Genomic DNA, 16,314 nt, shown 5'->3' with positions numbered 1-16,314 from the left:
GTGCTTCCTTGCTTGACATCATAAGAAAKTCAAAAGAAATCAGAAAAAAATTGTAGACCTCCACAAGTCTGGTTCATCCTTGGGAGCAATTTCCAAACGCCTGAAGGTACCATGCTCATCTGTACAAACAATAGTACACAAGTATAAACCATGGGACCACGCAGCCGTCATACCGCTCAGGAAGGAGACGCGTTCTGTCTCCTAGAGARGAACGTACTTTGGTGCGAAAAGTGCAAATCAATCCCAGAACAACAGCAAAGTACCTTGTGAAGAAGCTGGAGGAAACAGGTATAAAAGTATCTATATCCACAGAAAAAAATAGAACTGTTTGGCCATAATGACCATTGTCATGCTTGGAGGGAAAAGGGGGTGGCTTGCAAGCCGAAGAACACCATCCCCACCGTGAAGCACGGGGGTGGAAGCATCATGTTGTGGGGGTGCTTTGCTGCAAGAGGGACTGGTGCACTTCACAAAATAGATGGCATCAGGAAAATTATGTGGATATATTGAAGCAACATCTCAAGACATCAGTCAGGAAGTTAAAGCTTGGTCGCAAATGGGTCTTCCAAATGGGCAATGACCCCAAGCATACTTCCAAAGTTGTGGCAAAATGGCTTAAGGACAACAAAGTCAAGGTATTGGAGTGGCCATCACAAAGCCCTGACCTCAGTCCTATAGAACATTTGTAGGTAGAACTGAAAAAGCGTGTGCGAGCAAGGAGGCCTACAAACCTGACTCAGTGCTCAGTGCTAAACCTGACCAGCTCTGTCAGGAGGAATGGGACAAAATTCACCCAACTTATTGTGGGAAGCTTGTGGAAGACTACCCGAAACGTTTGACCCAAGTTAAAACATTTAAAAGGCAATGCTACCAAATCCTAATTGAGTGTATGTAAACTTCTGACCCACTGGGAATGTGATTAAAGAAATAAAAGCTGAAATAAATCACTCTACTATTATTCTGACATTTCACATTCTTAAAATAAAGTGGTGATCCTAACTAACGTAAGACAAGGATTTTTTACTAGGATTAAATGTCAGGAATTGTGAAAAACTGAGTTTAAATGTATTTAGCTAAGGTATATGTAAACTTCTGACTATAGGTGAAGGAATCAGACCTGCTAGCAGGTTAGTTACTCATTACATTCTCTCTACAATTACTCTGAAGATGATAGGGTTATATAAAAATGGAGGCTATATATCTAACCTGTTCAAACCAGAAATTTTCATTGAGGTAAACCATCTAAACTACTTTCCGAGGGAGACCTGGAGAGAGGAGGGGCACCAGGAGAAATGTTCCTGGTGGAAAATGAGACAGGGGTGAATTGAATAAGACCGACAGATTGAAATGAGTCTTTCAGAARGAACAGTTTCATATAAAATGTGTATTCATGCTCATCATAGCACGCACACATATTCAGAGAGCTTTGTCTCTACAAGAACAGTGACTCGCTGAGGCTATCACCTGCTTGTCTGAGAACAACGTACAAACARCCCGCAACATTTTTTGTGCATTACTACACAACTGTGAAAAAACAAAATGTTTTTCTCCATATTCATCTTCACTACAGAGCTMCTCCCTTTTAATTCCCTGGATTCTGGTCTTCACACATTAAGAGACATCTGACTMGTGCAAAATTTAGTTGCACAAAAACCCGAAGGGTGATGCTAAAAGGCTATTTAAAAATGGAGGGTAATCTTTTTGTAATTTCCGCCAAATACTAGACCTAATGAAATAGTAATTTGAAAACAACCTAAAAAATGCACTGCTCTCACTAATTAAAGCAAATCATATCCAGAGGCCATAGAATACACAATCAGAAGTAGGGTGGAGTGGGGAGTGTTTGTGGTTTTAAAATATCCTAGTCTTTCATTTTGTCACATTTATAGGCCAGCTGGAAATGAGAAAAGGCAACATATAGGCCTATACACTATAACTATACTAAAAACACTGTTCGGAGCATCCAAATAGACTAAAGTCAGACAAAACAATAGTCCTTAGCATAGGACAATAGTCTAAACAAAGTGCTATTTCTGAGACCTATTTCCAAAATCACAACACTAGTCCTAAACTAAAACAAAGACTTGGAAACGTTACTTTTTTAGTCAGGCTAATTGAAGACGGATTTCAAGTCCTTCAGCCCTGCAAGCACAACTCTTCAACACATTCTCTGCACAGAGTGCTACTGCATCTTCTGCATATGTCAAGGTTTGTCTAAGACTCTTGATAGAAAAGTGGGTCAACTTCTAGGGATAGAATTATGCAATCTTCGATCTCTGCACCAGACAATGCCAACAGTGAATACAGTATCCTTAAGCACATCTGAAAAGTAAAAATGCTGTGTTCTTACATATTTCAGAGCAAGGCTAAATAAATCCGCAAAATCCCTCCGCATATTCTTCTCACAACTGGTGATAGCAGCTTTGCTTKGTGACAAATATGGAACAAAATCAGAGATGTGTGAATGTCTTTAAAAAAAAGATTGATATTTAATTCACAGACTTTGGCAGGAACATTTGTYGGCCTAATCCTTTGCATAGTGGGCTAAAAAGCCCAGATGCGCTGTTTCTGTTCCAACAGGACGAGGATTAGAGTTTTAAGTAGTCAGTCACATCGCACAATCCCATTCTGCGCAAATGAAATGACACAAGGCTGTGACACAAAYGCTRCTGTCAAATATAACARAAGCATCATATTACTATTGATTAAAGAATGGAAGACAGACAAACAAGYCTGTACTTTTACAATCCTATTTTAGTCYTCCAGAAGAGAAATATGGYGAGTGATTCCTTTTTCATGTGCCAGGTTCATTTCCTTAGACAGGGAATAGTTCCTTTGACTTTCGGCTGCAGTTAAACCAGACTTCTCCATTTTCCACAGTCAAAAGAGAAATCATGTTGAGCTTTTCTCTGAGAGAACCTTTCTTCCACTAGYAAAGCCTGCCATTCACGGGACACCTGCGTGGGGAACACAAAGAGCGTCTGCCTCCACCTTCTAACAACCAGCAAATGCTCTCCCTTCGACCCCTGCCACTGCCTCGCCATCACAGGTACTTAAAGGCCTCTGCCTACACTGCATTCCTCTCATCTTAAGCTGTCCGCTGTGCTAAACTCAGAGGCACTTTTCATCTCCAACTTCAGGCAGCACTCGCACAGAGGGGGGGAGGACAAGTTTATTTCTAATTCAGCACTTGCACAGAGAAGCTAGATAGATATAGAGACTGGAGAGAGAGAGAGAGAGGATGTCGGGAGAGGATTTACCTGTACTCGTGACTGTCCTGGAATCTCTTGGTGCTGGTGACGCGTTGGGAAGCTGTCTCCTGAAGCAGCTTCTGTGTGAGCCGGTTGCTGGGAGTGGGATCACTCTCCTGCTGCTCCTCCAACTCGTGGTCACATCTCCACTCCTCGTCCTCGTTCAGCGTGGGCAAATACCCTGGTAAAACCTTCCCACCCCCAGAGACAGAGCTCTGGTCGCTGTAMAGCTTAGGGCTCTCCCCCCCAGTCCTGGTGTATTCCAAATAGATATCTGACTTGAGGAACAGCGGGTAGGTGTTCTCCTCCATCATAGTCTGAATCTCAGTCTGAGCCTGGTCAAACATGGCCGGGTCAATGTGCAGCCTCATCACACAGTCCTTGATGAAGCTCTTGGTGGCRGGTTTGATCTGTCTCGAGACTATTCCATTGTTGTCCAGGATGTACTTTTTATAAATGGCTTTCGCCAGTTTCAGCTTCTTCTCCTCGCCCTGGCCCTCGTTGGCCTCGAGCTTCCGGAAGCCAGTGCAGGCGAACCAGAAGTCCAACATGTCGGCACATTCCTCCTGCTTGAGGAACGTCCTGAASAGGTGGATACCATCCTGGTCGTCCAGGAGGGAGTGCAGGGACTCTGCCCACTTAAGGTAGGGCGGCGTGGGGGAGGCGCTGCCCTCCGGCTCATAGCCCAGGTCCAGGTCAGGTCGCCTGGGCGTGGCCGTGGAGGCCTCGTTCTTGAGGCTCTCGCTCTTGAAGGAATAGAAGCCGTGGCTGTAGGGCCGTCCATCGCTGGACACCAGCTCTCCTTCCTCCCCAGGGACCGGGGGTCTGGGGGCATCCTCAGTGAAGCTGCCCCCCAGATCCACCAGGTAACCCCCCAACTTGTCGCCCACGCTCATGTTCACAGCGTCCATACACCCCGTCCCAGTACAGCCCACAGTGCAGAACTATCAGATCCACCCCTCTACTTATGCCACGGTGAAAGAATTTCTCCTGTAAGAAAAATACAAAAATATACAATGAGTGGAAACTTAAAACACACGTTTAAACATATTCACAGGCAATGACTCAGACGTTTATTATCTCATTTTGACAACTTAGTAAAAAAGAACAAACGTTTGAGACAAATTGGAAATCCATTCAATACTGAGAAAATAAAAGCAGGCTGCATATCTATGTCTACGCTTAGAATTCACACAAGTCTAATATTTCAAAAAGAAATCCTGCCAAAACAGAGATGCCATAAATTATTTCATTGCTCACATCGATAGCACCCATTTAAAAGGTTGAAAAAATATTTTGACTACTAAGAAATAAAATTCAATATCCCCTAAAGCAAAAGGCATTGAAGAAATCGATGCTCACGAAAAAAAGTGATCTGTGTGTCATGTGTTCACACAGATTAGCACGTTCCATTAATGATTCCCCACAGCAATACCTTAACATCAGAAGATTCTAGAACATATTTTTATTGTTGGGTTTCTGAACTGCGGCGAGGCTATATGTTAGTGTGAATGAAATCTATTCTATAAAATACAGAGGTAGTGAAAATAAAGAACACTATTTCAGATATAGATAGCCTAACTGCTTCGTGACAATCCTATTGGATGTATTTCTGACTTTGAATGACTGGCTGAAAATAACTGAACGGAAAAGGGTCATGGACACCGAGTAGTAGGGTTTCTCTTCCTTCCATTCTTTAATACTGTCATGTTCTTATTTTGTTTTTTTCTCCCTGTAAGTAGAGACAGATGTGCACATCGGCCCCTCTTCACTATTGAAAATAAACTTGCATGTTTGATATGTGTCATGTAAAGGATACAGAGAACAAAAACGCCACTTGAGGCCACTGATGACAGACACAGATCTGAGCAGTGTACTACAGGAGCCGACCCTGAGCATGAAATAGAGCGACAAGGGCAGAGCATTCTGGACATTCAAAGAGGAACTGTGGGGTGCAGGCAGAGCCCAATCTGCCATGACTGTGACCATGGCTGCTGTGTGTGGTGAATGTAGCCAGGCAGGCACTCCGACTGATCATATCAGAGGACGACCTTGAGTCAAATATTTTCAGTCCCTGCTGAGACCTGGAGGAAGTGGCCCTCCCCTGTGGCTGTCCGGGAACTATGGAGTGGACAGACAGGTTCTTTTACACATCACAGTGCAATGAACCACTAACTATCCTCAATTTCTCCTTTTCACATTGACAGTGATGATGAATCTACACAAAAATGTGATACGCTCAATTCTAGTAGCAGGAGTAGTACTTCTCTTTAAAATGTTACATTTCAAGATTCTCAATATCTTTAGAATGTTCTCATCTATCTAGACACCAACTGARCTAGAATGTCAGCTCAGATAAATACCTGGGTATCTGGCACTATCATTCCACACGCACATCAATAATCTTCAAGCAAAGGTCAAGTCCAGAATAGGCTTTCTCTACCAGAACAAAMCTTAARTCACACACAGTGCTAAACACACCATGGTCCAAATGACAATACTCCCATCCTGGATTATGGTGATGCCATCTACAATATGGCCCCAAATCCACCCTCAATAAACTGGATGTACTTTACCACACTGCCATAAGTTGTCACTAGTGCCCCATTCCAAACCCATCACTGTGACTTATAGTCATTCATTAACTGGCCATCCCTACACGTATGACATAAAACCCACTGGCTCACATTCATATACAAATCCCTCCCCGGCAAGACCTCCCTTTAGCTCAGCTCGCCACTAAGACTCCACACCACCAACAACAACCCGAGATCCAGCAATTTCATAAACCTGGCAATCCCCAAGACACTCAGTATCTTGGTTGAAAATGRTTTTCAATTACCTGCTGCTAGAGACTGGACCATGCTTTTAAAAAAAACACTAAAACTATGCTATTGTGAGCCAACTGGTAKTTTTAAAAACAAACTGTCTGAGATTTTAACTGATAACTGCATGTGTTTTCCCACTGCCTCTTAATTAAATGCTGCACATTACTCAATCTTTTGCTGACTGGGCATTGTGTGTACTTTTGACTGTTGTATCTATGATATTGTTTAACCTATTTGTGTGTTACTGTGTTGCGCCTGCTACCTGAGAGGTCTCYTTGTAAATAAGAATTTGATCTTTATTGACACAGTAGGTGTGGACGMTAACTAATGACACCTGCMTTGACCACTAGGCATTAGTTCAGCCAACTGCTCAGAATGATTTGTACAATCATCAACATTATATGCAATTGGTCATGTCAATATCAAACCCTAAATCTAAGTTCCCCTCTTTACTGCTTTAATTAAACGGCTCAATTTAAAATTCAGGGGGAAAAGCTTAGGTGTGAATTCATTGTGGGATTCGTTTTTCATTCTCAACTTTCACTGTGTACAATACCAAAACAACACTGTTGGAATCAATTAARTTAGCAACATAGCATTCCAGCAACAACGTAACAAACATGTAGGAAGCTGACGTTATACTGGAACAAAAAAAAGTAACAATATTGATGCTGGAATTCTATTAAACCACAATGTAGCCTACGTAGTAGCACATTTACCAAAATAGCAAGATCACATTATCAAGAACAGGCTGTGATATGATTCCAACTGTGAACACGTAGATCGTGCAAGTATTATCATGCGCACATTCACAAATACTGTGTTGCGGTCTTCAGTTTCGTAATATGCACGTACATTTCCAAAGAGCGTAATCTGTCGCTACTATAACTGTATTACTACACCCATTCCCTACCATCCCTAATGCTTTGAAGTGAMCCCCACATTCATTGCATTCATGTCTTGGCCTCTGAGTATGAGCAGCACAGCAGCAGAAACGGATGGGGGAGGGGAGGCAGAAACAAACTCCGTACACACAGCCAGGCCCTTCCGCAGCCGACCGACTAGTACACAACTTTGCAACACTATTTGCCTACTAAAATGGAAGTATCTTAGGTAATGAATGTTTAGAGTTGTTCACGACCAACACCCCACCATTTTTCAGAATCGATAAAAGACGCAGCAGAGATAGAACACTCGATCTCGGAATTGACTAGCGCGCGCACACACACACACACACACAGAGCAAAGCGATGGCACATATCATCTCTGGCTACCGCAATCCCAAACCATGAGCTGAAAAAAAAGTACTCTGTACTTCACCTGTGAAAACCTACTTGCCGTTTTCGAGTGCATCGGGAATCTTTGCTTGTACAGCTCGCTGTGAATCGTGTCATAGATGCGAATGGGAAGAGTTTAAAAATAACAAAGAAAACAGTCCGTTCTCCACCTCTCCATGGCTGTCTCTCACTCCTGTCTGTGTGGTGGTTCAGAAGATGTACAGCGCCACGAGCGTTCAAAATACATACTGCCGCGTGTAGAAGAAATGGGGGGGGGGGGCTGAACTGGAGGGAGAGGGATGATGTGCATTCTCTTCAAATATTCTATAGTGTAGCTAGGCTTTCTCTACCCAGACGACAATATAATTTATCACATGTATTGATGATAATAAAGACAACCTGATCAAACCATCTAAACAAATCAAAAGCCTAGAATGATAACGTTACATCTATACCGTTATTTGGAAATCCTTTGGCAGAAAGGGTCAAATGAAAACGCTCATATCAGGGAAAAAAATTATAAGCGATATTCTTACAGAGATAAACARAACATTTGTAAGGAGAGGAACAATGCCGCATGTAAAAGCAGATGATGTGGCAATAAGAGACAGTAGACCACCTGTCTCTTTASGAATGCTATTTACAATATTTTCACAAGAACTGTTGCCAAGGAACTGTTTTGAGAATATAGATTCAAAAAGGCAAGTAATAATTTAATGTGGTTGTCCTTTCCCCCTGTTCTTTTATGTATAAGGCTGGCACCAGAATAATGAAGAATGGAGTWATTGTGTTTGCCTGCTGCCACTGTACTGTAGTTAGTTCACTTTGAAAATGTCCGTGAAACATCAATATCAACACACAGGGAATATGAATGTGGAGTGCAGCTTATCTACCTTGAATGTCACACAAGAAGAGAGCCAGAGAGAGGTCTATTATCACCATATGTCCACTACATTACAACAGCCAATGAATTATTGTATCTTATCATTTAATTCTATCAGCTCTGTCGGAGTTTACCAAAGAGAAATGCAGGGTGGTATGATGGTACTCTTTAACTCTTCTAGCTCCCTTCTCACAGCTTGTAAAGAGATAAAGATCAAAGGTATGCCTGTGATTGTATTCCTCCACCTGACCAAAGGAGAGAAATGCTTCGACAAAAGTTCATGCAGGTGCCTTTCAACTTGCTATTCGAATCTTTTGCCCCCTTTAAGAAATACACAAGGGAGTAAGAATTAACATTTATTTTTACTGGAATGTATATTTGCAAGGGCAATGTGTGTTTTGACTGTGTATCACACYTTGTGTGTTGATCTAGACCTGCAAACTAGCTGCACATTCCTGCAAACAATCAGGTCTGTAATCTCAAGGCTTTACTGTACTGAGATCAAAGGCCATTGGAATGCAGAAAGCCATTACTGGTCTTGATGGTTTGATTAGATTAGATCATTCAAAAAGTACAGAGACTGACTGTACATATTTGTCAACTACATTATATTTTAGGGGGGATTTTACACCTGCACTGCAACTGAATGAGCCAACACAAATCTGGCATATGTGCAGCCCTTCAAGAATTGGAGGTCCTGGTGTTGTGTAAAAGGATCAGAGTAAACAACATCTTGAGGTATACTTAGTTACACCCAGTGTTGTTGTAACCTGGTTGAGGTTAGATATGACTGTATGTGCTTCAAGAAACATTTTATTATAGAGATTTATCGTGTACTTTGGTATGTACTTTTGAGCCATAGTTCTGAAAGTATCACTCACGAGCCAAAAGTGGTCCCCGAAAATTGCGTACTACGCAACATATGTGCACAAAGTAATTGCCTCTCTCAGTGTTCCACTGAGCCTTTGGGCCTGCATTGCAATCTCGTTGGATAATGCTGGGCAGCCTTTTCCTAGCTGTCACTCAAATGCGAGGGCTAGAGCTCATTGGCTAGAACTCTAATTGGTAGTGGGCTGCCCACGTGGAGGGAAATGGACAGTTGAAGTCAGAAGTTTACATACACTTAGGTTGGAGTCATTAAAACTCGTTTTTCAACCATTCCACAATTTCTTTGTTAACAAACTATAGTTTTAGAAAGTCGGTTAGGACATCAACTTTGTGCAGGACACAAGTAATTCTTCCAACAATTGTTTACAGACAGATTATTTCACTTATAACTCACTGTATCACAATTCCAGTGGGTCAAAGTTTACATACACTAAGTTGACTGTGCCTTTAAACAACTTGGAAAATTCCAGAAAATATGTCATGGCTTTAGAAGCTTCTGATAGGCTAATTGACAAATTTGAGTCAATTGGAGTGTACCTGTGGATGTATTTCAAGCCTACCTTCAAACCCAGTGCCGTCTTTGCTTGGCATCATGTGAAAATTCAAAAAGAAATCAGCCAAGACCTCAGAAAAAAAATTGTAGACCTCCACAAGTCTGGTTCATCCTGGGAGCAATTTACAAATGCCTGAAAGGTACCACGTTCATCTGTACAAACAATAGTACGCAAGTATAAAACACCATGGGACCACGAAGCCGTCATTACCGCTCAGGATGGAGACGCGTTCTGTCTCCTAGAGATAAACGTACTTTGGTGTGAAAAGTGCAAATCAATACCAGAACAACAGCAAAGGACCTTGTAAGAAGATTCTGAGGAAACCGGTACAAAAGTATCTTATCCACAATAAACGAGTCCTATAGCGACATAACCTGAAAGCCGCCTCAGAAGGAAGAAGCCACTGCTCCAAAACCGCATATAAAAAAGCCAGCCTACGGTTTGCAACTGCACATGAGGACAAAGATCATACTTTTTGAGAAATGTCCCCTGGTCCGATGAAACAAAAATAGCAACTGTTTGGCCATAATGACCATCCTTATGTTTGGAGGAAAAAGGGGTAGGCTTGCAAGCCAAAGAACACCATCCAAACTGTGAAGCACGGGGGTGGAAGCATCATGTTGTGGGGGTGCTTTGCTGCAGGGGGGGCTGGTGCACTTCACAAAATAGATGGCATCATGAGGTAGGAAAAGTATGTGGATATATTGAAGCAACATCTCAAGACATCAGTCAGGAAGTTAAAGCTTGGTCACAAATGGGTCTTCCAAATGGACAATGACCCCAAGCATACTTCCAAAGTTGTGGCAAAATGGCTTAAGGACAACAKAGTCAAGGTATTGGAGTGGCCATCACAAAGTCCTGACCTCAATCTTATAGAAAATGTATGGGCAGAACTGAAAAAGTGTGTGCGAGCAAGGAGGCCTACAAACCTGACTCTGTTACACAAGCTCTGTCAGGAGGAATGGGCCAAAATGCACCAAACTTATTGTGCGACGCTTGTGGAAGGCTACCCGAAAAGTTTGACCCAAGTTAAACAATTTAAAGGCAATGCTACCAAATACTAATTGTGTATGTAAACTTCTGACCCACTGGGAATGTGATGAGTGAAATAAAAGCTGAAATAAATCACTCCACTATTATTCTGACATTTCACATTCTTCAAATAAAGTGGTGATCCTAACTGACCTAAGACAGGGAATTGTTACCAGGATTAAATGTCAGGAATTGTGAAAAACTGTGTTTAAATGTGTTTGGCTAAGGTGTACAGTTGAAGTCGGAAGTTTACATACACCTTAGCCAAATACATTTAAACTCAGTTTTTCACAGTTTCTGACATTTAACTCTAGTAAATATTCCCTGTCTTAGGTCAGTTAGGATCACCACTTTATTTTATCTTCGGAATTTTCCAAGCTGTTTAAAGGCACAGTCAACTTAGGGTATGTAAACTTCTGACCCACTGGAATTGTGATACAGTGAATTATTGTCATGATCGTCTTCGGGTGAAAGAGAGGACCAAGGCGCAGCGTGATATAAATACATTATGTATTTAAGAAAGACGAAGAACACTAAAACAAATGACCGTGAAGCTATAATACGACAAGTGCAGCACACAGGCAACTTACGTAAAGACATAGACATAGACAATCACCCACAAACTACCTAATGACTATGGCTGCCTAAATATGGCTCCCAATCAGAGACAACGATAGACAGCTGTCTCTAATTGAGAACCAATCTAGGCAACCATAGACATACATAACCTAGACTAAACACTGCCCCAAAAACATACAAAAACCCCTAGACAATACAAAACACATACATCCCCCATGTCACACACTGGCCTAACTAAAAATAATAAAGAAAACAAAGATAACTAAGGCAGGGCTGACAGTATAAAGTGAATAATCTGTCTGTAAACAAATTGTTGAAAAATTACTTGTGTCATCACACAAGTAGATGTCCTAACCGACTTGCCAAACTATAGTTTGTTACAAGAAATTTGTGGAGTGGTTGAAAACGAGTTTTAATGACTCCACCTAAGTTATGTAAACTTCCGACTTCAACTGTCAATTTTTTATTCAATTAATGATTTTGTCAACCAAAAAATAATATTTTGGAAGAAAAAAAGGTTTCAAAATAACTTCTCATCGGGCTGAATTTTTGTGTGCACTTGCAAAATACAAATGTACTTTGACCTTGCTCAAGCTATTTGCTGTGATTTCTCAAGTTATCTTTCTTGTTCATAAACTCTTTCACCTCCAATGGGCAAAAAATTTAACAACAGTAAGTGTGTGTTCATGTACTGTAACTGATCTACTAATATGATTGGCTGGAGCCATCTTCTTCTGAGAATTTCAGTGACCTCATCCTTTTTTCTTTGACTCTTCTTATCAGGCAATTCATTTTTTATTTTTTTTAAAGTAAGTGGACAAATACGAAAGACTCTCTGAGAAATAATTGTATGAAGGTTCAATTCTTGTTATATTCTTTTGAAGTGCAGATTTTTATGCCACAATGGTGTGCTTCAAAATACACCACTGTGCAATACAAATAAGATACGGGTGATCTGTGGGAAGGTCAACCTGAGCATGTACAAATAATTAGTCGTTTCCAAATGAAACCACGTTGATAATATTCTATACGTTGGAGTAATAAGCTTCATTTGACCAGTTTATGTAGGAAATTCCTGAATTTGGATCATTAAAGAGTAGGCTGCCAAGTCTCAAAAAAGGCTTTTCAGAAAGGGCTCACCGAGCTTATTTTTCCACCTCACAGCTGTCCTCCAGTGTTAGTTATGAAGATGTTAATGAAGCAATACAGACCAAAGTTTTATTTTATGTTCTACTATCTTATAAAGATAGTGGGGTGACTGGGACAGGCAATGTAACATCCATCCAGGATTTTTTGTTGTAAAATATGCACCATACATTGGATCATCTTGAAACTTTCTCTGTAAAGCCAACTTTCAACAAGGTTTCATATGGTCTATAATTGGTTTCTTACATTTCATTATGAGTATCTTTTTTCAGCGCAATGATATCCTTAACATCCATAACGGTTGTGGATGTGATGGATATTGATGTATCATATCTTAGCTTCAGAAGCTTGTGAATTCACCACATTTTGTGTGCTTGTTCTGAGAAGTATTCTTCAGACTTGCCCTGAAGTAATTGTTGATATCTTGAAAATGATGTGTTCTAGATAAGATTCTCTTGGAAAATATATTCTGATTTCTCATACAATGCAGTGCTGTTTTTTTTTAGATAGAAAGGTGAGAAGAGTGTATCAACAATTTGTTTGTCTTTTTCAAATGGAAAAAAGTGGATCGGCAATATAAGCACATGAATATTGTTTCATGTGCATATTTTGTTACAATATTTCAGTTTTTTTTTATACAAAAACATCTTATATTTCTGTCTACATTCAACGGGTCTGTATTGCTTCATTAACATCTCATCTTCATAACTAACACTGGAGGAAGCTGTATATGTTTAAAGGTTTTTTWAAAAGGTGGTGCCTGGCCTTGTATTCTATTCAGGGAGCCTGTAGATATGTTTGTTTTTTTATTATTATTTTTGTTATATTTTTTACCCCTTTTTTGTGATATCCAGTTGGTAGTTACAGTCTTGTCCCATCGCTGCAACTCCCATACGGACTCGGGAGAGGCGAAGGTCGAGAGCCGGGCGTCCTCCGAAACACAACCCCGCCAAGCCGCACTGCTTCTTGACACAATGCTCGCTTAACCCGGAAGCCAGCCACACCGTACAGCTGGCGACAGTGTCAGCGTGCATTGGGCCCGGCCCGCCACAGGAGTCACTAGAGTGCGATGGGACAAGGACAACCCGGCCGGCCTAACCCGGACAATGCTGGGCCAATTGTGCGCCACCTCATGGGTCTCCTAGTCGCAGCCGGCTGCGACACAGCCTGGGATCGAGCCAGGATCTGTAGTGGCACAGCTAGCACTGCGATGCAGTGCCTTAAACCACTGTGCCACTCGGGATGTGCAGCATCAGTCTCCCCAAAAAGTGTGTCCATTTAATTTAACATCCATAACACTTCTTATCTTTATTTCTCCAACATGCCAATATTTAGAAGTCCACTTTTAGGGGATGTACGCTCACCCTAAGGGGTACTGTAGACACACGCATGAAACATTTCATTTATATTTTGTTTGTCCCTTCTGTGAGACATTAAAGTTGTTGATTTTTCATGCAAATGTAATTTCCATKATGCTGGAATCAGCCATAAACAATGAGGACAAGTTGTAAACTACAGTGACATACATTTCTTTAAGTCTGAACTTTCTCTCTCCTCCTATAGAGAATTGCCTCTGTGAAAATTTCCTGACGAAGCCCTTGCAGTTGCATTCAAGTGCACTATTATTCAACCGTTGTAGCCATAAGGGCACACAGCATGCCAGAGGTCTCAAATGACACAGCATGGCTGACTAGAGGAATTGTCTGTCAACATAGAGTGACTTGGAGTGCAGTGCCCCTGCACTAATCACACCTCCTCTATGACACATGTACATGTATTCATTATGTAAGGGATAAGAGGCTATGCATTCTATGGAAACTAATGAACGACACACTGGCGGAGTGGAACTGACCTTCCACGGAGTTGCATTATTTTCCAGAGAACGCATCGGGCAATGAGTTGATTGTCCCTTTTATACCATGGCTATAATTTAACACATTTGCCGCGAGACGTGTTATTTTGCTGCTAGAAATGTGTTTAACATCCACTGAAGTAGCTAGCAAGTTTACTAGATGGTAACCAAACACTATTCCTAGTTTAGCTAACCAAACCATCAATCCTAGCTTTCTATTATGAAAATCAAATTCAACAATGCCATTAATGTTTTCAATTCACTTTTGTTTTCAAAATTCTACCGTGCGCCAAAGGGAAATAATGCACACTCTAGAATGCCCTTCAAGCCAATCAGAAACGAGTAATCAAACATTGCCGTGGTATAAGCATTTATTATCTGGAGTGTCTACATATGACTGCACAGCAAGCAGTGTGCGGTGTGTATAACATTTCCAAGAAATATGTTCAGAAGAGATACAGAAACAGCAGCAGAGTGGTGTGCTAGTAAAAGGATGCTCTAATCTCTGGGTGAAGAAAACCATTTGAAAGACCACACCTAACCATGGGCTATTCTATATGATGATGATGAAGAGAGGAGGACATGCAGCACTGCTCACAGACATACTGTATCTGCCTGACATCTGTGTCTCATTATAAATAAGAGSTCAAGTCTTAGGCTGCAGGCCCATGTGACTGAAGACATAACATAATGAATAGGCTCGATATTGAAAAATGCCACAAGTTCTGAAATAAAATAAGAACATATTTCTTAATTATGTAAAGCAACATGCCTTACCTTTAGTAAAACGTTACTCCATTGTTTGATGGATTCCTCTCCTCCAATTTGACACCCATTTGCTGAGGCTCCCATTGCAATCTCATTGGATAAATCAGGTGCCAGTAAAGACATCTCTCTCAATACTAGCAAAATGAAGGTGCCTGTCCATGGAGAATCTTGCCATACCAGGATGTATTTTTTATCCATTCGGTTCTGAAACAGAGGAACAAGAAAACATTTGGTTGCATTATCACCAAATATAAAATATTTTCAATTTGACAACAATGCTCTGAGGATGTGAAATGCCAATGAAAATTTTACMTGTGCTTTTATTTTTCAACGTTTTGACACCTCACTCAAATAGAAATTGAAGAAATGCATAAACATCAAATTAATTTATGCCATTATTTATAGAATAAACCAGCATCTCAAAATAATATCTAAAACCTGCCAGAAACAGCACCTTGAAGGAGACGTACTGCTGTGCAGAAGCCCCTTACCCCTTTTTAACTCAAGACTGTGTTTATTTCAATATTTCTCAGCTATGTAGCACTGTCATCCAGATAAGGGGCTATTTCAACATTACCATAACCTGGTGAATAATAACACAGTGTAGCAGTGTTCCCCAATTGAATGGAAACGGCAGAGCAGATCTCCCATCAGATGCCATCAGCAGCTGCACAACATACAGCCCTCTCCCTGGCCTTCCTGGGCCCTGGATTTGATCGCTGGGCCCCCCACGGCGAACAAACCCCAGGCCTCCGGGATTCKAGGGAATACCAATTCAGCTCAACACCAGCTCACCAGCAAGAGAAAAAACGGAGAAGTTTGGGCGTAATGCCAAGCGAATGGATACGATTTACACAGATTGAGGAACTACCTTTGCAATTATGGTCAGTCTTGCATAAAGTATTACATAAAGCCATTGAAGCTGCCTTCAAATAATCGTTAACCCTTGCATGAATTTTATTTGGCTTGTGGCCACGTTCATTTGACATTATATCGATGTCTGCACATAACYTATGGACATCATGTTCCCCCCATAGAGCGAACTATTAGAATCATTTGACAGCTGTGTTTGGCAGTTTTCCTCTACTATGATGTGTAGGGATTGCGACTGGCAGCTGTAGATGCCAATCAGCTACCTGTTGATTGGCCTTGGGACTGATTGACAAATGACATGACAGGTGCAGGCTGCTAGTACCTGCCCCCTCTACAAGGCAGCTGACAAGCTAGTGAGGGGTGGGTGTGTTATTGACAGTAAG

The 16,314-nt window shown here is 41.3% G+C and overlaps 2 protein-coding genes across 8 annotated transcripts in view; one reads left to right on the top strand and one right to left on the bottom strand.

The window, feature by feature from the left end:
• The window catches only part of galr2b (galanin receptor 2b), a 216,191-nt gene that overhangs the window by 38,079 nt on the left and 161,798 nt on the right, over positions 1–16,314 (top strand). The window lies entirely within an intron of this gene.
• Positions 1–16,314, bottom strand: part of LOC111980587 (axin-1-like) — a 42,066-nt gene that overhangs the window by 18,840 nt on the left and 6,912 nt on the right. For 3 of the 7 annotated variants that reach the window (XM_070449154.1, XM_024011397.2, XM_024011400.2), the window contains 2 exon segments: positions 3,261–4,241; positions 7,400–7,584. In XM_070449154.1, coding sequence (XP_070305255.1) covers positions 3,261–4,162 — 902 coding nt within the window. In that variant the 5' untranslated portion in view covers positions 4,163–4,241; positions 7,400–7,584. 7 annotated transcript variants of the gene reach the window in all.

Source organism: Salvelinus sp. IW2-2015, linkage group LG20 (genome assembly GCF_002910315.2).
Source record: "Salvelinus sp. IW2-2015 linkage group LG20, ASM291031v2, whole genome shotgun sequence".
Lineage (NCBI taxonomy): Eukaryota > Metazoa > Chordata > Actinopteri > Salmoniformes > Salmonidae > Salvelinus > Salvelinus sp. IW2-2015.
Note: the sequence above shows the minus strand (reverse complement) of the source record. Positions and strands in the feature narration are given on the sequence as shown.